Source organism: Vicugna pacos, chromosome 1 (assembly GCF_048564905.1).
Source record: "Vicugna pacos chromosome 1, VicPac4, whole genome shotgun sequence".
Taxonomy (NCBI): domain Eukaryota; kingdom Metazoa; phylum Chordata; class Mammalia; order Artiodactyla; family Camelidae; genus Vicugna; species Vicugna pacos.
Genome location: NC_132987.1, coordinates 57,853,486 through 57,876,317, shown reverse-complemented (window position 1 = coordinate 57,876,317; position 22,832 = coordinate 57,853,486). Strand labels below are relative to the sequence as shown.

The window sequence follows — 22,832 nt, the reverse complement described above, 5'->3', positions numbered from 1 at the left end:
GGTGACAGGTGATGATGATTGGTGAGTAATTCAGGTGAAAAGTTGCTGGTGGAGGGAATGAAAAGTGGGGGGTTCTGTATATACCTTGAAATTAGAGATGACAGGATTTGCTGATTGATTGGGGATTGTATATGAAAGAGAGAACTTAAAACTGTCTGTGCTTCTCTTCGGACTGAATAACCAAAAGGAAAGAGTTGTAGTGTACTGATATAGGGAAGAACTTTGAGAATAAGAAGGTAGAGGGCAGATGGGGAAAACCAGAACTGGATTTGCTGCAAGTTTGTTTGCAGAAGTCTAGAAAACATCCAAACGGTAGTGTCTGCATGGCAGTTGGTTATGAATTCAAGGAAGAGAGCTCAACTGGAGAGGTGAGTTTTGGAGCTGTCAGTTTATGGATGATAATCTATGAGGTTGAATGAAATTCCCAAAAGTGTGAATGTGTATAGAAAAGAAAGAGTTCTGAGGCTTAGGCTGAGAGCACCCCTAACATGTCAAGTCTGGGAAAATCAGCAAATAAGATGGAGAGAAGCAATCAATAAAGTAGGAGGCCAATCAGGAAATGTATTGTTCTGAAAGCAAGAAGAAAGCCATTTAAGAAGGAGGAAGACGTGATTACCCAACTGAAATGCTACCAATTAGACCAAGTAAGATGAGGACTAAAAACTGCCCACTGGTTTAGCAAAGTGATCAATATTTCTTCTCCCTGGGGAGAAGAAGTTAAGGATGAAACTGAACAACCAGACATGCTTCCTCATTTAAAGTCCTCCTTGCATAAGCCTATCCCCCCATAGTTTCCATGAGCGGAACTAATTTTGGAGTTTATTTTATTTTATTTTATTATGCCTCACTAATCAATCCTTTGTGTCTATGCCTTATCTGATTTCATGTTGATATTTTCAAGCTGATCTTTTTAAAAAATTATGTGAAGGAGATAAGTCAATATATTATCATTTTGCAGAAAACACAGCTTTTAGAGAAGATGAATGTTTCCTTGCCATGCTTGTGGTTAGCTGTGAAGGGGTGACTCAGCCTGGGGCTTTCTGATCTTGTGCCTTAAATTTCCATACAGAGAATGGCTGATGCCTTTTTGCTTATTCTTTGGACCTTCCTTTATGAATTGCCCACTTCTATTCATACCTTCTATTTATTCTTACTTAATCCCTTGAATTTTGGTCCTTAGATTTTTTTGGAACAGCTGCATGTCATGACCTTTAAGGACAAATAGCAACTTGTCTTTAGAGCTTCAGGGAATTTGAACTTCTGCCAGGCTCCGAATCCAGAGAATAGTTTCATATGCCCTCATGTCCATCCTTTCCTGTAGGATTTACTTCCTCTTAGCATAGAAGACAGGCTGAGTAAATGACCAGCACTGTACCATTGACCATATATCTGCCCATTTTCTTGTTACCAAGATAAGAATTATAGATCCAACATCTAAGTACTCAGTGAATTTTGTAAGTGTAATCTCTTATATCATCACAGTACACACCCCTCCTCCTCTTCCTCCTTCTTCTTCTCCTCCTTCTCCTTGATTCTTCCTGAGATTCTTACTTCTTTCCACCCTTAAATTCAAACATAACGAGTCTATAGAGTAATAGCAACATAAAAGATCACAGTGCTATGAATAGGCGTCACCCTCACCCATCTTCAGCCAGAATTCCTAATGATGGTCACTCACTACAACAAGTTCATGCACTTAAGCATGCAACTGAACAAAATTATTAGATTAATTACAACTTTTAAGTGGTAAAACATAAGTTACAAAAATCATGCAGGCAGTGGAGCATATCAGTACCAATGTCCTGGTTGTGACATTGTACAATAGTTAGGCAGATGTTACCATTGGGGCAAGCAGGATGAAGGGTACGTAGGACCTCTGTATTGTTTCTTAAAACTGTATATGAATCTATAATTATCTCAAAATAAAATGCTTTAAAAATTATGCATGTAAAGGGACATTCATGGGCAGACTTCCTTCTCCAAGATCAAACGGTCATGAAGTTGGGAAGGGAATGCACTAGGAAAAGTGCAAAAATCTTAAGCAAAATCTACTGTACTGGCCTTTGGGAGTGCTGTGAGAAAGTCACAGAGGTAAACAGATAAACAGCAACCTGTGAAGAGAAAGGTGGTGATGAATATGCATTTTATTTTAGCATCAAATACAGTAACGGCACTTGCAGTGCTCTTGTGATGCTAGACTCCACTCCTATCAGCTGCCGAAATCCCCGTCAGCCACCTGCTGCCGGATCCTGCATGTGTTTTTCACCAGAATTACTGAATCTATGTATCTGGTTGGCCATAGTTCCAGTTTCTAAAGCTAAACCAGACATGCTGCCCTTGTTCCCGTTCCATCTCTTTTCTACTTAGCTGCCTTGACTTCCTCTTCCAGGAATTCTTAAGATCATTGACTCCACTGACGGAAGTCAGGCTTCTGCCTGCCTAATACATAAGTTCACCAGTGAAAAGCTTATTTTTCATCTTGTTTAATTACAGCCTTCGGAGACACGCAAAACAGAGGGTGTCTTAGGGACAAAGAGTACTGTGGGCTTGCTTACCTTATCCCTTATTGGCCTTGGCACCAAGCCCTTCCTCTGCTGTGAAATTCATGCTGTGTCTGTGGCTGCATACTAAACAGACCGAGGTCCCCACACAGCCAGCTCTGCCCTTCCAGAGGCAGCGCAACGAATCCATATACCTTAATGGCCAGTTCAGAACAGTAGTTTAGGTAGCTAACACGGCTGGTTTGTTCCTAGTGCCATCTATGTATATCTGATCATAAACGCACCCACATATCATTTGAATTGGATTTGGTGACCCATGCTGGGGCTTGAACTACACCACGCTTGTTCGGAACTCTAGAGGACTGGCTTCAAAAGTGGCCCTTCGAAATGTATGTGTGTATAAAATATTTAGCTGATAGAATTAAAAATAAAATCAAAGATACAAGAAATTTGTAGTGCATGGTTAATTTCCCTCCTACTCTCGTTTCCTCAGACTCCTGTTTCCCTTATACAGATATACAAGTGTTAATAGTTTTAAGCAGAGACATTCTATTTATACATAAGCACATATATGCAGATTCTATGTAGAGAGAAAACACTGTAAGCTATACTTCCCTGTTTGTTGTGTAAGACGCAGCATGGTGTACGCGGCACTCTAGAGTTGGTTCCTCTTACTTAGTGATAACTCTTAGATGCCTTTCTCTATCAGCATCTGTGATCTGCCCCCAGTTTTCTAAACAACGGCCTAGTATTCTGTTGAGTGGATGTAATCATTTTGTACTTAACCAGTCACATTTTCATGGACATTTGCTGTTTCCAGTATTTTATTATCAACAATGCTTCAGCGAACATCATCTCATGGAATCACTTGTGCCATGTGCAGTAGTGTCTGCAGGGGACTTTCTTGAAGGGGAAATTCTTGGCCAAAGGATATATTCAGTTTTTAGGTTAATAGATATTGCCTAATTATCTTCCAAAGAGGCTGTACAGTTTTCTCAACCATGCAGGACTAGATTTGATTAGCCATCTCTCTCTCTCCTCACTTTGTTACTGATTTTTTGAACTTGCCAGTCTGATTATAATGGTACCTGATAGCTATCTAATTATGAATGTGGTTAAGCACCTCAGAAGTCATTTGTTACATTCTTTCCACCTAAGCTCTCAGTTCTTCATCGTTCCCTGAATAGCATCCATCCCTCACTGGTTTGAAATGGCAGCTGAAATAAATCTCTATGTTTATTTTCATCTATTTCTGAACTCTCTATTCTGTTATGTTTATCTTATTATTTACTTGCATCAGTAAGGATGTTTATAATTTTTTATACTTTTATGATGTTTTAGTCTTAATACATAGTAGTTTAGTGCCTCTTTTTTGTTGTTTTTCAGGATTTCCCTAGATATTTTTGTAAACATTTTTGTTGGTGGTTGTGTTGGAGTTGTTTCATTTAAAAAAATCTTGACATATAGGCTGTTTAAAAGTAAGGTGCAATCATTATGAGACAGAGAAAACTTTATGCCCAAGGTTGGGTTAGACCTGGAACTGAAAATGATGCGTAGGAAAAGAAGAGCGAAGAGGACCAACAAAGGGAAGAAAACCAAATGAATTCTCCAGATAAAGATTCTACAAAATCAACGAACAAGCCAACAGAAATACTCTGGAATAAACCATGCACTTGAGCATTGTTATTTCAGCAGCCAGCTAGTTTTGCAGGTCAGCATGGATAACCCTGGCTTTTCAGGGCTTGACGAACATTATTAAGGTTCTGACCTTAAACTGAAATTCCTTGAACTCTCAGTACCTGTGAGCTTGCACCCCAAATTCCTGCCCCTGGCACGCACATTACCAGTCACAAGGAACCAGCATTAATGAGTGCTCTGGCAGGAAGCATAACTTATAGAGAAGTTAACAGGTTCTGAGAAAGACGGAGATAAACACAGGCGGCAAACCACTGTCTTTGAGCTGCTTGTCCTTTAAGTATGTCGAGATCCAGACCTTTAAGTGTCACTTCAGTGATCTCAAAACCAGGAATCTTATGTTTGCCACTATTCCAGGTAACCATCTCTCTTTCGGGGAAAAGACTTTCAAAGGCACTACTCTAAGGATCTGATTTGTTATGGATTTGTGGTTTGGGTAACAACTACTCCAACATTTAGATGATTTCTTTAAGGAAGTGTTATCAGCCTCTTATGATTTATAATAGTTATTTCTTAAAGATACAGAAAAACAAAATGGCTAATGACATTACTCCTAATGTCTTCTTTATTTAGTTCTATTGCTATTGAAGTAATAGGATGCAATTTAATCTTTAACTTTGCTATGCTATAAAATTTTTAAAAATCAGAAGTGCTGTTGACATAAAATGCTATGTCAGGATTAATTGAAGACATGTTTACTGTTGCCGGAAGCCATATTTAAGGCTCAACATTTTTTCAGTGCTGAACAATACAGACAGAACTAACTTGAGAGTTTATTTTGATTTCTCTGCTCCAGCATCTCATCCTAATATCTGCACCTCTGTATCTGTGTTACTTGAGTACAATGTATCTGAAAGACTTAGGTCTGAAATATATTAAGACTTCATTCCCCATTTCATGGTAACTCCGAAGTCTGACATTGGCAGTGAAGTAGTAATAATGTAATGCTGTGTTTTGCTTGCTAGCTTACAGCACAAAAGACTGGGAAGTAACTTTACTTGTTTATCTGTTAAGCTCCTAAATGACTTCATCTACTCGTAAATAAACTTTCTTTATGGACAAAATTTGAATGTTCATTTCCCTCTCAGTTAGTATGCACATCTATTTACAGCATTCTAGCAAAAGAGAGTGCATCTCATTTTCTGTGCTTATAAATCGCTCATTACCATGCTCTCTGATGGCCAATTCATGGCTCCATCTGCAACTCCACAAATCTCTTTGCCCAGATAAACTTGGTAGAGTAAATATAAGGTGCTGAAGAAGATGAGTTTGGGATTAAGGGAAAAAAAAAGATATATCTCACAGAAAATTCCCAAGTCTATCATTTTAAATTTCATAACTTCTTACTTGTATTTCTATTTGTATGTTAGGGTCCAGGAAAATAAATACTTCACTGACCTCATCAACTGAATTTTCAAATGTTATATAAATGACATTTAACAGTTTTCTCATTGTGCTTGAAAAGGGTCTGAGTTCAAGAGAAAAACAATCAAATCCTCTAGATTGGAGTACTCTCTTTCCTCTGTGATGTGACTTATTGTAACTTATGAGGCTCGACACAGAGAACTAAGATAATTGCATTATAATGCTTATGACTTGGGTCTTCTAAAACAAAGCAATCAAAGTTATTACTGTATCCCTCTTCTTTGATAAAGAGATAAAGTTAAATCTCAGCAGCAATGTCAATGGATCTTAGATCAACCTTAGCCTCAGAGCAGGTTAAAATCACCCCTTCTTGCGTATATTTACCATCAACTAACGCTGATGGGATGGACGTCAGTTTTCATGTAGGGACTTGATTCCTTTGCTTGAAAATAATATGCATGAGCAATGAAGCTCCTTCCTGTAGTTAAAATGTGAAAACACAGAAAAAAATGCGAGGTGCACAAAAGCTGCTTAGAGAAAGCAAAATTTGCCCACAGGAAAAACAAAATGTTTTCACATCCACCTATGGTGGTGTGTAGGTGAGGAATCTGGCTCACAGTATATATCTCCTGTCACTGCTGACTTAGAGAATCTACCCAGAGATTTTTTTTTTTCCAATTAAAATTCTGTGTACCAACAATAGACTCTGCTGCAGAGCTTTTAATTAAAAAAGCAAACGACATGATATAAATCCACATTGTCTCTAGGCCTTGTTTGTATTAAAGGATTAGACTGATGAGATGTTTGGATTTTATTGTTCTAAACATGTGTTTCAGTTGGTGCTATCGGACTCGCCATGTGAAGAAAATGAAGTGTAAGTAAACAGCACAAGGCTGTATATTATTTTATTCAGCATTTTCACAATTCGGAGAATGAAAAAAAGGCTTGAATCATTTGAGAGCCCCAAATGAGTTTCAAAGATCATTATAATCATGCAAGAAAAAAAAATAGTAAATTGTTTTCAAATGCAAATGGCTCAGTTTTTCTAAAAGCAGAAAAGATGCACTTTCATTATGATCAGGTTTGTTAAATAAATAAAGGGCCTGGTTGATTTCTATGTATTTTTCTCACTGCATCCTCCACCTTTGAGATTTTAAGGGCCCTTTAACTTCCTGAAAGAATCATGATGTTCTCTGTAACCGCATCCACATGCATTAGTCACAGGGACGATGGGAGGCAGTTTTCTGGATAATTCGATTTCAAATATAAGCAAACTAACAAAGATCTAACGTGTTTTACGTGTACATTTCAAAGTGCTTTTGATATAAGTTATGTGAATAATTGATTCAACTTTCTCACCTTTTGTGCTGGAGGCTTAAAGCTTCTCAGAATTCTATTCAGGAGATGGGGAGAAGGTGCCATTAATAATGCTGCTGCTGATTAATGATAACTGTAATGCACTGTGACTTAGTGCAAGTGTCAGAAAGCACTTCTGCCAAGCACTGTCTTCTCCTGGGTGTAGCCCTCAGTGCCAGCTAGCAGTTTTCAATGGTCATTGGCTGTTACCCTCAAGGCCAGGGTCTCCGGGGGCCGTCTCCAGATTAAAAGGCCATGCTGAGTGGGGTGCTTTCCTTGGTCCTGGAATCCTTCACCTGCTTCTGGTGAATCATCCCATTATTGACCATCTGCTTATGAAATGTGTGCCGCTCTTCAGCTTTCACGTGGCTCTCCCCTGCTATTTCTTTGCATTGATTTTGTTGTTTAAGGTCTCAAGGTCTCTGGCTGGTCTGCCTTTTTTTCTTTCCTTCTTTCTTTCCCTCCTTCCTTCCTTTTTCTCTTTCTCTCTCTCTCTCTCTCTCTCTCTCTCTCTCTCTCTCTCTCTCTCTTTCTTTCTCTCTTTCTTTCATGATGGGGGGAGATAGTTTTGCTTGTCCATTTATTTATTTATTTAAATGGAGGTATTGAGGATTGAACCCAGGACCTCAAGCATGCTGAGCACACACTTTACCACTGAGCTATTCCCTCCCCGCCTCTTTGCATTGATTTTGCCCTTGCTTTTTGTCTCTGTCTTCTGGTGTTGGTGACATAATGGACTTTTGGCTATTAGTGTTCTTACCTAACTGTGGACCTCGTGGCTGCCTCATCTTGTCTCTTCATCTTCTGCCTTTGACCCAGAATACTAGAATAAAGAAATTCATAACTGATAAGGATAATACGTTTTGAATTTAAATCCTCAATCAACATGACAGGAGAATATGGTATTGAGGAACTTTGTAAGCTAACTTTAGAGTCACTGAAGCTACTGGCCTTTTATGCAGGTGAAAAAAATTAAGACCCAAAGCAAGATATTAACAAATTAATTGCAGGACTTAACCTAGTATTAGGTAGATCTTTTTGACTGTATTGTTTTGTGTGTAAATATCTGTTATTTTATCATTATTTAATATCATTGTTTTTGAGTAAAAACAAGAAACTGTCTAAATTAAAATGCAGATTAGAGGAAAATAAAGACAGAGAAGGCAAGAAAGTGGCAGATTTTGTAGGGATCTGGCGTAAGGTAAGTAACTATACAGAAGACAGTATCTCAGACTTTTTGCCGCCACGAGAAGATGGTTGTGGACTCTGTTATTAGCTCTATTTAAATTTATTTTCAAACCCCAGACTATTTTTTTCTGATCTAACATACTCTATTTTTAACAGCATTTTTAGTATTAAAAATACATTACTAGGCTTTTTGTATATAATTTAAATACTGTAATTTAGTGAATGAAATAAAATATGACAGAGCCCCTCGCCTGCATAATTGCACCCCTAATCTTTTCCCCTCCCCAGTGCACTGATGTGCACGTATGAACACAAATAGGGTAATTAACAAAACATAAATATGATCATACATATACAGGATCCTGTCCATTAATTGTACTAACACGTCGCCAATGATAGCCCACTATCTTACCTGGCTTGGGAAAGTGAGTATTTTGCTCGAGTATGCAAGCAAAAGGCAGAGCTTGGATTTGGACCCAAGACTGACTCTTGAGCCCAGGATTCTTACTACAAAACCATATTCTATGTTCAATGTTTAAAAACATATTACACCTGGTGAAATGCCTGAGGGATGCACAATCCATCCATTCTTCTAGATACTATACAGTTGACCCAGCCCAGTTTATTTAGATCAGGCCACCACTCTCAGGGTGATATGATTTGGCTCCCATCCCCCTGCCCCCAAATTATTGTAGCTGAATTGCACTCTGGTCTATATTAAGGGTGATCTTTATGAAACGGACTCATGAAATTTGTTATTCATTTATTCTAAGAGTATTTTGAGAAACATTGTTCCTGTTGTTAGAATCACCCTCTTTATGAAGCCCCATAGTTTGAATTTGTCTCTCATTTCTATACCAGGAATAGCTGTGCATCTGATGAGTAATGCTGCCTGTTTTTGTTAATTTTAGAGGACACTATATAACCAATTCTCTTTCATCCTGTTAATTGCTAAAAAGCTTAAGCCAGATCTGGAATCCAGTTCTAACTTTATATATGGGATTTGCTACATTCCGTTTACAAACTGATCTCACTCTTGGCTTGTTCTCTTTGTCTGATATTCTCCATGCTCTCATTTCTAATATTTTTTTGTGTTTTTAATATTTCCTTAAAGCATTTTGGAACACAGGATATTGAATGCATTCAGGCAGCGCTCCATACAGTAATATGAGGCTAGGGTTGACTTCTACTGTTCCCAGTTGCAGTGTTTCATGGTGGTAAGAGACATGGACTCTTTAAACTCAAATGGTTTGAGTTTAAAGCCTGCCTGTGTCACTTCCAGCTATGTTGTCTTGGGCAAGTTATGTAACCTCTTTATGACTGCAATTTCCCAATTGTAAAATGAGGATCATAATAGTGTGAACTTACTTCATAGCATTTTAAGTTTGAAAGTGAGTTAGTTCATATGAAGTTATCCAACTGACTTAGAAGAATGCCTGGCACAAGAAATTATGTGTATTTCTTGTAAAGAAGCCAATGAGGGGAAAAAACAACTCTGTAGTTTTCTTCGATTTGTCAAATTAATGAATTTACAGTTAATCTTAGGTCCACTGACGCTCAGTACCGAGAAGAATAATAAAGATCAACTAGTCTAACCATCCTTGTAGAGCAGAATTCATCCCTGCAGCATCCAAGTCAAGCAGGGCACTAGTCCTTGCGGAAGGGAGAGAAGTGATATCCGCCAGCGCCTACTGCCAGAGAGCCCTCATTCTTGGAAATGTCTTCCTTAAACGTTATAGTCCATCCTCACTTCTCTCAGGCTTTTTTTCCTCTCTGGCATTCTCATTCCAATTTGACCATGAATGTATCAATCTCTGAGTAATAACTTTATTTTTAAAATGTACCTTTTTCTGCACTGAAAGTCTTTCATCTACAATTTGAGTATTTAGAATATTGTTATTGTTCAGAGACTATTTTGATTCTTTTTAAGGACTTGAAAAATTGCTATTTGAAAATCGATCTTTAAAGTGGGATACTACATTTAAAAGATTTTTTATATTTTTAATATACTATTTAAAAATCTTACGACTACAAAAGTAATGCATGCACATTATAAAAATTCAAACAATATCAAAATATTGAAAAGATAAAAAGCCTCAGAATGCCATCTTCAAGAGAAGAAAGCATTGCTAGTAATTTGGTGCATGCGTGTACATACTAACTATATAACATCTATTTGGTGAACTTGTATTTGTGTAAAAGAAAATACATGAAATAGAATTGATCTCTCTGTATTATTTTACTTAACAAGGCTTTAATTGTAAATATAAACCTACCTTCTCTTTGATTCATGAATAAAATATTTCTTTATAAAAATTTGCCATTAATTACTTTGCAAATCCTTTATTAATAATCATTTGTCTTAGGATGCTTTTTAAGCTCATCCTTCAGCTGTCATTTCCCCCCAGGCATTTATTTGTGCTTACGTACTTAGCTAAACCCTCTAGGTGCATAGTAAAAGCAAAAAAACCTACGCATACACACACAAAAAGCTTGTAGTCTGGGTGATTGAATTTTGTCTTTAGCGTTTGAGGTAAAATTTTTAAGTTGACACTTCACATATGTTAAAAAGTCACTTCTGACTAGTATAATGATAAACATGACACACTGCCTCCTTAGAGATGCTGGGAGCAATAAATTAGTTGACATTTATAAATGCTTTCAAGCTGAAAAGTACTGAGTGTTATTTTAACAATGGCTGAAGAAGACATGATTAAGTACAGTCCCATCTCAAAACCTTGTCAGGCTGTGATGAACAGTTTTCCTCTGCTTAATCCCAGTCTATTTTATTGGCAGCCCATACACCAAGGTGTGGGAAAAGTGCATCTGCAAATGTACACTTAGTGCGTGTGTCTGCCATAGTGAAGGGGCTCTGGAGTGAGTAGCACTTAAATTTCTACCTCTGGGTAGTTAAATCTCCTGAAAATTACACTGTGAATTTTCTGTGTCATCTTTTTAAACTAAACTCAGGAATGATTGAGTTGTGCTTAGATACACAAATGGTTTGGCCACCCTAATGGAAGATCAACTTCTAACTCCTTGGTGAATGATACGTGTGACCACACACGCTCATTTTCCTTTTATTTTAATTTATTTTTCCAACCAGATTACAGGCCTTCTCTTTCTTACCAAGGTAATAACAGGTAATAGAGATTATGAACTTTCCCTTGAGAGATTGCATAAACAGAATTCTGGGATGGTTACCTGCCTAATATATGATACCTATGACATGTTAGCCCTGCAAAGTTAGTCACCACCTCCTCAATGCACAACAGTATTCATAACTCTAGAATCAAATCTATGATGGTGCAATTATCTGTTTATGTATCTGACATTTTCACATTTACCTGTATTCTTGGTACCTTGAATGAAGTAGACACACAGTAAATATTTGCTTAATTGTCTTGAGGGGATGCAGGGAGTAGGTGACTGTCGGGGAAACAAGTGTGGTCAGAACAAATATTATGGTCCTGAAGAAAAGGCCTTGTCCATCCAGAGGTCCAGCACTAACTGTGTTTCCTTTATCAACAGGTGCACAAGCTACAAAGATCAATACACAAATGGCTGGTATATCTGGTAAGGACATCCTCAGTTTGTGTTATAAAATTTTTGGTGGTACAGACACACACTTTTCCCTAAACAATTGAGGTAGCATATGAAATGATACAGCTGAAGAAATTTTTAAGGATCATGTGTATCAACATACGTAAAATCGTCACTTTCAGATGGTTGGCCAGTGTTTACTTAAACACTTCCTGGACAGGGAACTTCCTGTTTTTAAGAATAATAGTTAATTCCCAAGTCAGAGATTTTTGAAGGTAAAATAACTGCACTTTTCCTTGAAATCTCCCCAAACAACTCCTCCACTGGTTTAAGTTCTGGCTTTAAAAGCCATTCAAATTAACACAAAGAAAAAAGTTGTCATAACTTCTTAAATCTTGGCTTCTGTATTTTGCAAACTAAACATGACAAGTTTTCTCAGTTAGATGGTTAACTCCTCGAAGACAGAGAAGGGTCTTGTCAACCTTCGAATCCCCAGTCCAACATTTAAATCTATTTAGTCACTTAAATACTAGCTGAATGAATGAATAGAAGGCTGAATGAAAGGAATAATGGATAAATGAGTTAAGGAACCGAGCTGCTGCTCCTTTGAACAACTCTTCAATTTCTAAAGAGGAAAGAAGATTGCCTGGCAAGATTGACCCACTCCGAGCCCAGTGAACATTCCAGAGTCAGTGAAAATGTATGAGTAGTGGCGGGGGATTGCTTAAGGAATTCGACCTCCCAGACTGCTTTTAGCCAGGCTTGCTGACTTTTTGCCCTTTCCAGGAAGTAGCATGAGCTCTTGACTTTCCAGCATGCTCCACCTCTCTCCTCCCTGCTTCTTCTGGCATCAGGTTTTTGCTGCTGGTTTTCCTGGTCACCCTTTTCTGTGGAGTCGTGTTCTTCTGCCTCCAGTGCTGGCTGAGGCCACCCCAAAATGGTTCCGCAAGACGCACCATGGCTGTTTTTGCTGTTGGAGACTTGGACCCTGTGAACGGTAAGCTGTCTGCACATTTCTGGACTTCCTCTTTGGAAACCTTAGAGTTTTGGGTGAACTGAAAAGCTAACCTATGAAAAGCAGATGTGTGAACATAAACTAAGACATAGTTTATTAAAGACTCAAAGGCATTCATTAGGAAGAGAGTCTACGTGAGAAAGCTTCAGAAGACAGAAGACCCCAAAAGAAGAAAAGGTGTCCTGGGGAAGTGACTCATAGTTGAGTGTGGGGATACAACCTAAACATGTTGCTCAGTCAATAACAGAAGAGAAGAGATACGCAGGGCTGGCCACTGCAAGTGAATGGTAATATTTAAGGTACAAAAGAGCATCTTTAGGCTTTTGATATCTGCCTAACCTACCCTGTGTTCATAGTCTCATTTACTAAGCTGTCCATGTTTCACTTACCTGCAGTAATATTGGACAACATTTTCCCGATTGTCCGCTGCCAGTGCAGAGCCTGAAATACTGGGGATCGGGCAGGAGGGTATCAGTACTCATGTCCTTTCTCCCGAGACACATTGGCAGCATCCTGATTCTGCCTGCTCCCGACCCCCATCCCCCAAACCATGCCTCTCCTATTATTTTCCAGTCCGCATTAAGAGGTAAGAAATGGAGGAAATCGTGATCTTGAGTTATTTGTAATTGCCAGCCTCAGCTGTGAGTAGAAAAATGATCATTTATTGATTTCTGGGAGGTGATAATTGATAGTTTATTTCTTTGTGTTAAGCAGTGCCCTCATCCAGAGACCATTTACTGTAAGACTTTTCCTCTAAGGCACTGGGTTGTAAACCACAGTCCCCCCGAGAGAACTTGGTAGAGATTAACAGCTGCCCTTCAGAGACTTGGATCAGCACAAGATTTTCAACAGATAGAGCAGGATATATCCTGGAAAAACTAACAGCTAAATGAGAAGCAGGGTAAAAATAAACTAAAATGCATTAGGGTCAAAATTAAGTACTAAGATTTAGTGATTATATTCCTTATTGGCTTTTTAAAATGACTATTGAAAAAGGGAAACACATTATCAATTTAAGAAATGGTTGTTTTGAGAAGGATAATTAAATTCTCCAATAAAAATAGCTTTTTCTCCTAAAATCTAAAACACTTTCCATTGCGTGTACAGGGAGATAGGCTGACTGACCTTCTAACAAAATATGTTAGTCAAAGGGCTCACCATAGTCATATTGGTCTGTTCTTCTTTATTTAACAAGAAGTATTTAATAAATAAATGCAATTTTGTTTCTTCCGACTGAACTTGAGTTTCTAAAGAGAAGAATCCACACCAGTCTTCCTAGCCCATCTCTCACTCTGAGGAAGACTTTATTTTTAACTAGACGACCTCAAATCTTAGAAAATTTGCATATTTACTTTTAGGTAAATAAGCTAACTAGTAATATTATTCTAACTTTTAAGGCAATTAATGTGCCACAGTTAAATCCCCATTTTTCTAATGTTGTGAGTATTTCCTGGGCGGTGGTTTACATAGATGCTTTTGAATTCGTCTGAACTTTGCTGAACAGGTGTGAGTGTGAAAAAAGGGGGTCAAAACTGACATAGTACTTCAATAATCTACACCTAAAAGCACTGAGTGAAGGGCATTAGAATCACATTCCCTACATTACTCCAGAGTCATTATGGGCAGGAAAAGACAACACATGGAGAGAAACTTTTATATATATATATATATATATATATATATATATATATATATATATATATATATATAGTTACAATTTAATTCACATCTACCAAGTACTAGGCAGTAGGTCAGAAGCTTCTCAGATATTGTCTCTAATTCCTAAATACCAATTCAGAAAAGTGACTGTTACTTCCCTTTGAGGAAGTTATATACTGTTCTCATTCTACCGGGTAAATATACCCCGTAAGTCTTTGCTGCAGGTCAACTAATAGACTACAAGTTGCCCAGAATTGAGGGTAGGGAACAATGAAAATTCAGTCAGGTCACACACACGGCTTAGCCACCTCATCCCTGGACGCTAAGTACAGCCTTATATCCTAAACCTCCAGACATTTCCATTGGGTGATTCCTCAGTGGTAGGGACTGCGCTCCAGAATCCTCATTCCTCCCCTCATTTCCTTTCTCATGCTATCCTTTCCTTCCTAATCCCACCAGTATAGCTCTGACTTTTATTTTGCTCCAGGAACATTCCTAGCTCAAATTCTATATGAAGATCACTTCTGTTGATGTCCATCTTAGAGATCGCCAGCTCAGTTGCCACTTCCCCTTGATTTTTATCCTCACCCACCCTGGGTCACATGTTAGGTAATTCCATTGCCTGCCCACCTCCCATTCTGTCCTACAGGTACTCAGGGTGGCTGTCCAGACGGTGAACAGCTATTCACATCATCTTTGATGTAGGTGTGGCTCCCAGAGTTGTGCCTCTTGCCATTCCTGCTTCTCCTCTCCAGAATAAAACACGGAAGAGCAATTTAGGAAGTGGTATCTCTATGATCTCTGGTTACCTTTCTTAACTAGTAATTCCTGGAAGTGAACTCCAGGGAACCAATGATTTAAGGGAGTCTGAAACCCAGACCCACACTGAATTTCCTTTTCCCACTGGATTTTCATTACACCTTCCCTTCTCCAGACAAATGATCCTCCCTACTTAATATTTTCATAAAGGAGGTACTCTCCAAAAGGAAGGAACTACTGTGGGGTCTTTTTATGGCTGCAGAGAGAGGTAAGGGTCAAAACCACAGCTTCTACCTCCACAGCCTGCGAAGTCTGGGTTCATCCGTCCACCCTGCAGGTTATGCGGGGTTGCACTTCTAAGTCTTCCTTTCAGCCACTGTACAGAAGCAGGAGAGGAAAATGGGAGCGCCTTTGAAAAATACTAGTGACAAAGTAGGATGTGAAATAGAGTTTCTGGACTCCCTGCCACCCCTTGGGCACAAAGGGGAAGATAGGACATTTCCTCTTTATAGGATCTAAGTCTCCATATCATAGCACGTCATGATGAAGCTCTTTATGCCTCAGAAAAAGGAGAATTCATCCCTCTGATACCCCCATGGGACTATTACAGGCTCAATAGGTAGAAACTACAAGTGATTTTTAAAAAATAAAACAAGTTTACTGTACAGGAACCATACCACAATAAAGTTGTTCAAAATAAAAGTATAACAAAAAGTTTGAGATTTGTTAGGTTAATGGCTTTATTTTTTTTAAAATTTGCATTAAAAATAAGTAGTGACAATGGAGTTTTAAAGTTTATTAAAAACAAGTTTTTTCCAAATTCACTGAAAATATGGATGAAGATAGGTTTTCATTGGAAATAAGGTTGTGAAGCTGAATAAAAGCCCTTATTTATGAAGAAGTAAAAGGTTTAAAGATAATGAAGAGGAAAGTTTGGTGTTTGGCAGGTGAGAGAAGAAAGAAGGGCTGAAGCAGAAAAACAACCTAGTGTTCATTAGAAAAGAGGATTTAAGGGCTCAGATGAGGGATTCCTACTATTATCTGCTTATATTTTAAAACAAAATATACTAAGCTGTTATAAAATCGACATTGAATCCTTCCCATTCTACCTCGCGTGTATCAGAGCTGGGTCTCTGACAAGGCAGCGCAGGTGCCATGCCGTTCCTGAGAGGACGGTGAGGTGGGAGCTGCAGACACACCCCTCCTGGGACTCTCATCTGTGCTTAGCTTCTCCTCCGGCTCGTCTCCCTGATAATGCTGCCTTTCAACTATCCAATCTCCCTGACCCCATTTCTTCTGCAATTTCAGAAATAATCTTACCTTCTTCTTATTTCAGGGCAAATGGAAATACTAGTCTTCCAGCAATGATTAAATGGGAGTGCTCTGACCTGGGGAGGGGCAGGAGGACTAGACAGAGACAGACTAGAAGCTGACCCTTACACTCTCTGCTCCCATCTCCCCTCCCCTTTCCCAGGATCCTGTCTCATTTCAGCATCCTTTTGGAAACTTCATTTTCCCATGCTTCATGTCTTACATGTAAATATGCTGGGACGCATTTGAGAGAAGGAATGAGGGAGTATTTCCTTCACACACGGTCATGGAAGGGCATGATAACAATAACGGGTCACATGGGCTGAGCATTTCCCATGCGTCGTGCTCTGTGCTAACACTTGGCATCTCTAATCTCACTTATTCTTCCCTACAACTCCATGAGGGGCTCAGTATCATTCTGAGCATTAAAGGTAAGGGAACAAAGGCACACAGGGATTGAGCAACAGAGTAGGCGGTAGAATGGTGACTCAAATTCAGGCAGTCTAAGCCACCCCCACATAAGAGAAAGAGAGAACGTGATAGAGAAGGGAAATGAGCAGAAAGAGGGGAAAAGGGCTAAGTCCACTGGAGTGATTCTTCATGACCTCGGGGATCTGAATGCTGACTATAAACGCTCAGCAGTAAGTGTATTGGTTTTACAGAATTAAACAACACACTAATAATATCTTCACCAACAGCTCTGCCAAAACCACAGGCTTGGTGCAGCTGTATGTAACTGAGTTCTCTCAGCTTCTTAATCTGTCAAAAGACCAAAATAATGCCCGTTCCCCTCCCAGTCACATGATATTGGACGTAAACACGCCTTGAAAAAAATTGAAAGGTGACATATGTTTGATTTTACAAAAGCTCTCTGAGCTTAGTTCTGTTTCTCAAATGAGTGCCTGTGGGCTTCATAACAAGTTTAAGAGCAATGAGCAAATTTGTAGTCAGGAGATAACAATAAAACTTTCCTACCGCAAAGAGCATGTGTCAGTACCATGTGGCCTGGAGCACGGTGTTACTAATGGTGATGGTGGAAATAAATTTGAGCTAATAATTGTGTCAAGTCCACCTGGTGGACCACTCCAAGTAGAATGATAGCCGAGTTACCTCTGACTTTGTGTTAGTGCGCCCGGGGCAGTTCACCTGGAAAATGGGCAGTGCTCACTAACAGTATCCACAAGGGAGGGAAGTACTGAGACAAGTCCTCTTGGCTGATAGGACTCTGTTTAATGAAGTCCCTCCAGGTCGGCCTGGGTCATCCTAACTTTTCTAACTGTACAAGGCTCTAACTTCAAGAAACTTTTCATTCAGTAATCTCTGTGCAGTAGCATTAATAATGATAATGTTTAAATCATTACTGAAGCATTAAAATAGGATAGTTTGAGAAATAATACTGTACATGCAAGAAAATGCATGCATAGTCCTAGCATAGTACCTTCATGATACATAATAATGATGCTAATACTAATGTCACTACTAATAATAGTGATAATCCACTTTAATGGGTAACTATTGTGTGCCATAATTTTGTTTTCAGCACCTTACATTCATTTAGCCTTGCTTTATGAATGTAGGTACTAATACTATCCTTTTTATTGCACAAGAGCAAACTGAGGTATAAAAAATTTGTGTAATCACCTAGGAGTAGATTATTCAGTTAAATAAATAACCCCTTAAGAAAAGTGTTGAACCAGGAAGTGAGATTTGTATTCTAAATTTAGCTCTATCCCTAATGTTATATTTTGTCCTGTGAACTAGTGAGATACAAAATAAAACAAATACGAATATATGGAAGTCCATGATCCTAAATAAATATTTCCTACTCCAAAGTAATAATTTTGAGTAATCTCTACATGAATTCCAGAAATACAGCTATTGCCTAATGTATAAATACTCTTGGATTGTTTTGATAGTTGTGGCATGTTCTTTGGAATCTCATTGATGGTATCAAATCTTAATCCTTTAAGCAAGAGGTCAGTGAACTTTTTCTATTAAAATAGGGCAAGATAAGAAATATGTTTGTCTTTGCAGGTGTATGATCTTTGTGGGGACTACTCACCTCTGCAATTATAGTACAAAAAGCAGCCAGAGACAATAGTAAATGAACAGGCGTGACTGCGTTACAGTTAAACTTAATACACAAAAACAGTCAAAGGGCCAGATGTAGTTTAAGGACCTAGTTTTTTCTTTAAATGTGAATTTATGGGTGTTATTATTGTTTTGGCAAGAAACAGTCAAAATATTCCCAGGAAGATAAAGACCCATGTGAATAAAAGGAGAACATATAGTAGATAAATGGCTGTAAAATATTACTATTGATTTCCTGTGTGACTCAAAATCATTCTTTCAAGCCAATACTAATAGGAGATTTCCAAAGGAACTATTGGACTGCGATCAATTTGAGGGAGAAAAAGCTTGATTTCGATATTTAATGGCTTACAGTGTATAATCTAAAGTCAAGACCTTTGATTTCAAAATTTAAGATTTGAGAATGCCTTTTGTTTAATGTATGTGTATACTTCAATGGTAAGCTTTTCACAACTTGATATTTTTACTATTTGTCGTAGAGAAGTGTTGAAATTAATTAACTGCATTAGTTGCAGTCTACAGAACATAAATATAAAATAATAAAGTTCAGATGTAGTATTTGAATGTTTCTAGTGAGACTTGCATTTCTCATGATGGGAGCATTAGTTAAAAGCCATTAGTGTTTACCGGAATCTTGTCTTCTGATCTACCAAAAGGGATATTTCTTCTAGTTTCAGCTGTTAAATTGTAAATGCTTCTTGATGGGTTAGTCAATGATGATCTAATCGGTTCATGAGAGCAAATTTTCTTGCTATGGCGGCTAAACTATCACTGCAGAGAGTGAGATAGTTGTAATTTTTTTCTCAAGGCTACAAATAATTTTCTGTTGCTCCAGTGATCCAAGAAATGCCAGATTTTATTAGACAGTTCATGTGCTTCTGTTTAATGCTGACTGAATAATCGTAGGTCTCTGTCTTTCTCTTTCCAGGGACAGAAGCAGCTGTGAATCCAAATGCTGGAATTCACGTTCGAATCCAAAACCCCGAACTGTACCCTGTTCCATGTTTTGGCACTTTAGGGCCCCCACCTCCATATGAAGAAACCCTAAAATCAACCCCATTTTAGATCTGGATCATTAATTGAAAATATTATAAATATTTTTAATCCCAAAACATTAAATTTATGAACAATTCCTTCATTTAGTGAAAACTCCTGGAGATTGATTAATACGGTCTTAAAAATAGGACAAATAGACAAAAGAATGAATGTAGAAAAAGAATTTTGGTCATGAAGATGTTTCCACAGTAAATTTGTGGACTCTTGGTATATCATTGCTGCCTTATACTTTAATGCTTATAGTGAAGTTCATCCATGTACTCAAATAGGCAGTAAATAACACATGGGGTGGCGTTCGTCAAGTTTAGGATTCCACTCTAGTACCCATCACAGCTTTTTCTGCCTCAATCTCTTTTTTGATCTGATCTCTTCCTAGTATGGAGTTAATAAAAATGATTATAATTTAACCATGAACCAAGCAGAGATTTAGGCATGCCTAGACCCAGAACCAGAATGAGAGTACTTGAATTAGGATGACGGGAGACAGTAGGAAGAAGGATTATTTTGAGTTGAAGGGTGAAGGTAGAATGAAGAGGAAGATTAAAAGTTCAAGGAGTTGCACGTCTCCTTGAGGAGTATTGACAGATGTTGAAGGAGATTACCTAAGCTATGAAGCACACGTAATTCCGCAACGTGAAGACGAAGGAGAGGCTCCCATTTCCCATGCGTGAGTGCAGACTCCGGAGCCCGCGGACCTTCTCTGCTTCCTCAAGACTTGGCATTTCTTGGCAAGCCATGATAAGAACCCTTGGCATAGATCTCAGTATTCTCACTGAAGATTCTGACTACAGAAGCAGCAGTGAGGTATCAAGTGACGTTTCTGCAGTGGCCGCGAGCAAGGGAGCCAGGAAAAGAAATCCATGGCAAATGCTATATGATCTTCTACTGACAAATTTGTCGAACAGAACTGTTGACTCTCTACTTGTTTTCCTAATATACCTTTCAAATTTAACTTGACCAAATATCTCTCTTACTCTTTTCCAAGCTTGTTTATCCAAACCTTCCCCATCTCAACTGATGGTAACAGCAACCTTCCAGGTGCTTGAACCAAAGACCCTGGAGTCAGCCTTGAGTCCTCCTTTTATGTGACTTCTTACCTCGGAAATGACTTGGCTTAGCTCTTAGCTCTTTCAAAATAGGTCTATATTCACATAGTTCTTAACTCCGTCTCTGGTGTGAGCCACTCACTGCCAGTTCTTGCCCGAATTACTGCAACAGTATCTAAACTGGTGTTTGCTCCCAGTTTTGCTTGCTTATATTCCATATCTAATGGTGTCTAAAGTAATATTCTTCAAGCGTAAGGAGGACCATGTCCCTTAACTAAAGTCCAGTGACAATCCACCTCACTCAGAGAAAATGACTAAAGTCCTTGGCACGTGGCTCTGTAGATACCACTCTTAAGTCTCTCTTTATAACTCTCGCCCTTGTTCATTTGCTCCAGGAACACTGTCCTCAAACCTACAGATATTATCCCACCTCCCCCTATTCTTTTGGGCTTTGCACACACTGTTCCCTCTGCCTCCCTCTGCCTCCTCCTAGCTCTCCTCCTAGATAGCGTCATTGTGTCACCCCTTCGCCTCCTGCAAGTCGTTATTCGAAAGTCACTTTCACAACAAACCCATCCTGCTCTTCCTACTTTAAATTGCAGCCTCTCCCAACCCTAGCACTTCCGCCTCCTTGTCTTGGGCAATTTTCCTTCGCCCATAGCACCTATTGTCTCCTACGTAGCATCTTCTACTGTACTACATGGCAAAATTCTATTTATATTCTGCTATGTGTCTTCTCTTGCTAGGGCGTAAGTCCACGAAGGAAGGGATCTTTGTGTTAGCCACTGATTTATAACTCAGGCTTCTAAAGCAGCCTCGCACTTACCATATATTCAAATAAATTTTATAAGTTCCCTGGTTCTGGAAATTTCCAAAAATAGCTGGATGGGAATTTGACGGCGATGAAGCCTTACAAAAGTGAATGTGGGTAAGAGCCGGGGAAAGCTGACAGTGCTGGTAAAATCATCTCACTAGTAACCACTGATGAAAGGTGCCCAGCGAAACTTGTGTTAATTATACCCTAATAATCCCTGATACGTGTGGAGGCTTTAGGGTGCACAAACCGCTTTCAGACTTCATTCTCCCAATAACTTTTTAGCCTTGCTATTCTTAACGTCAAGTTACACATAGTGAGTTGAACATAGCCATTCCCTTCTTAAACCTGCTAAGGTTATAGTAAAGGAGTAAACATGTTTTTAATTCACAAGAATAAAGAGAGTGGCAAGAAGATGATGAAGAAAATTAGCAGTGAGTTTTAGTACATGGAAATGTGTATGTGATGGATACAGATAGATAAATCAAAATTGACTGGGGTTTCAAGTTTCTCCACTTTGCTAAGTGTCTTAAGGAAAGAAACAGAATAATCAAGCAAGTTCGTGCTCTACCAACGCAGAACCGCTCAAGAATTAGAGGCAAGAGAGGTGAAGAGGATTTTGGAAATGATGATGAACTTGACCTACAGAAAGACAGCACTGAAGCAGCCCAGAGAAGAGCCAGTTCCAACTGGACCATCACAGCAAACAGCTGTTGGAGAACAAGAGGTAGGATTAAGGAAGAATATGTAATGAAAATGTGGTGATAAATTAACTATCGGTAAATGGAAAGCAAAGGAACTGAAAACATAAGGTGATTATAAATCTGTGAAAAGTAAAAGTTGAATTAAGCCCCCAAATTTTTGTTATGAATAATGTAAGTAATTAACGTTGAATTATAAAATGGATGTTATTCATATTGACAAGGTAGGCAGAGGAGGGAAGTGTGTATGAGGGAAGGTGGCAGGCTATAATAAAAGAGTAAATCCTAATCTCAGATTGTGTGGAGCCAATGAATAATATCTAATTTTTTTTAGATCAGAAAATAATGGTAAAGTACATCATCTGGAAATTAGGTCATAAATATCTGAAACAAAATGCTAAAAGAGTTGAAAGTCATTTCCTCGAAGAAATGGGACTTGGAGATAATGCTAATGTGGAAAGAAGTGCTGATTTTCATCATGAGCCTACAGTACTATTTGACTTTTAAAAACAAATGCAAGTGTTACTTTAATACAAAAAAATACATAAAGTGAAATAAATAAATGTTTGGCAACTTTGTACTTTGCAATTGCAAACAAAGGAAATTATACCATAAGGAAAAATGTTAAACGTAAAGGTCTTTAGGTGGTGGGGCTACCGGTAATTTCATTTTTTTAATTCATGTTTTTGGATTTTCTAGTTGTTCAATATTGTTTGTACATTACTCTTATAG

The 22,832-nt window shown here is 38.5% G+C and overlaps 1 protein-coding gene across 3 annotated transcripts; it reads left to right on the top strand.

The window, feature by feature from the left end:
* The first annotated feature begins 302 nt into the window (after nt 1-302).
* TMEM207 (transmembrane protein 207) lies at nt 303-22,563 on the top strand. 3 transcript variants are annotated; one of them, XM_006201081.4, is made up of 5 exons: nt 4,423-4,553; nt 6,398-6,435; nt 11,637-11,681; nt 12,503-12,645; nt 19,412-22,563. In XM_006201081.4, the coding sequence occupies exons 1-5, from the start codon at nt 4,479-4,481 to the stop codon at nt 19,546-19,548; spliced, it is 438 nt and encodes a 145-aa protein (XP_006201143.1). In that variant the 5' UTR covers nt 4,423-4,478; the 3' UTR covers nt 19,549-22,563. The 3 variants fall into 3 exon arrangements, with proteins under 3 accessions (XP_072820862.1, XP_006201143.1, XP_072820802.1); XM_072964761.1 differs by lacking the exons at nt 4,423-4,553; nt 6,398-6,435 and adding an exon at nt 303-368; XM_072964701.1 differs by lacking the exon at nt 6,398-6,435 and having other exon boundaries at nt 4,445-4,553.
* The last annotated feature ends 269 nt before the right edge of the window (nt 22,564-22,832 follow it).

Excerpts from the sequence above, each read along its gene's own strand:
- TMEM207 (XM_006201081.4), top strand. The coding sequence starts at position 4,479 with ATGTCGAGATCCAGACCTTTAAGTGTCACTTCAGTGATCTCAAAACCA. Across the intron at positions 6,436-11,636 it reads CCATGTGAAGAAAATGAAGT|GTGCACAAGCTACAAAGATC; the intron begins GTAAGTAAACAG and ends CTTTATCAACAG. Across the intron at positions 11,682-12,502 it reads ACAAATGGCTGGTATATCTG|GTTTTTGCTGCTGGTTTTCC; the intron begins GTAAGGACATCC and ends TTCTGGCATCAG.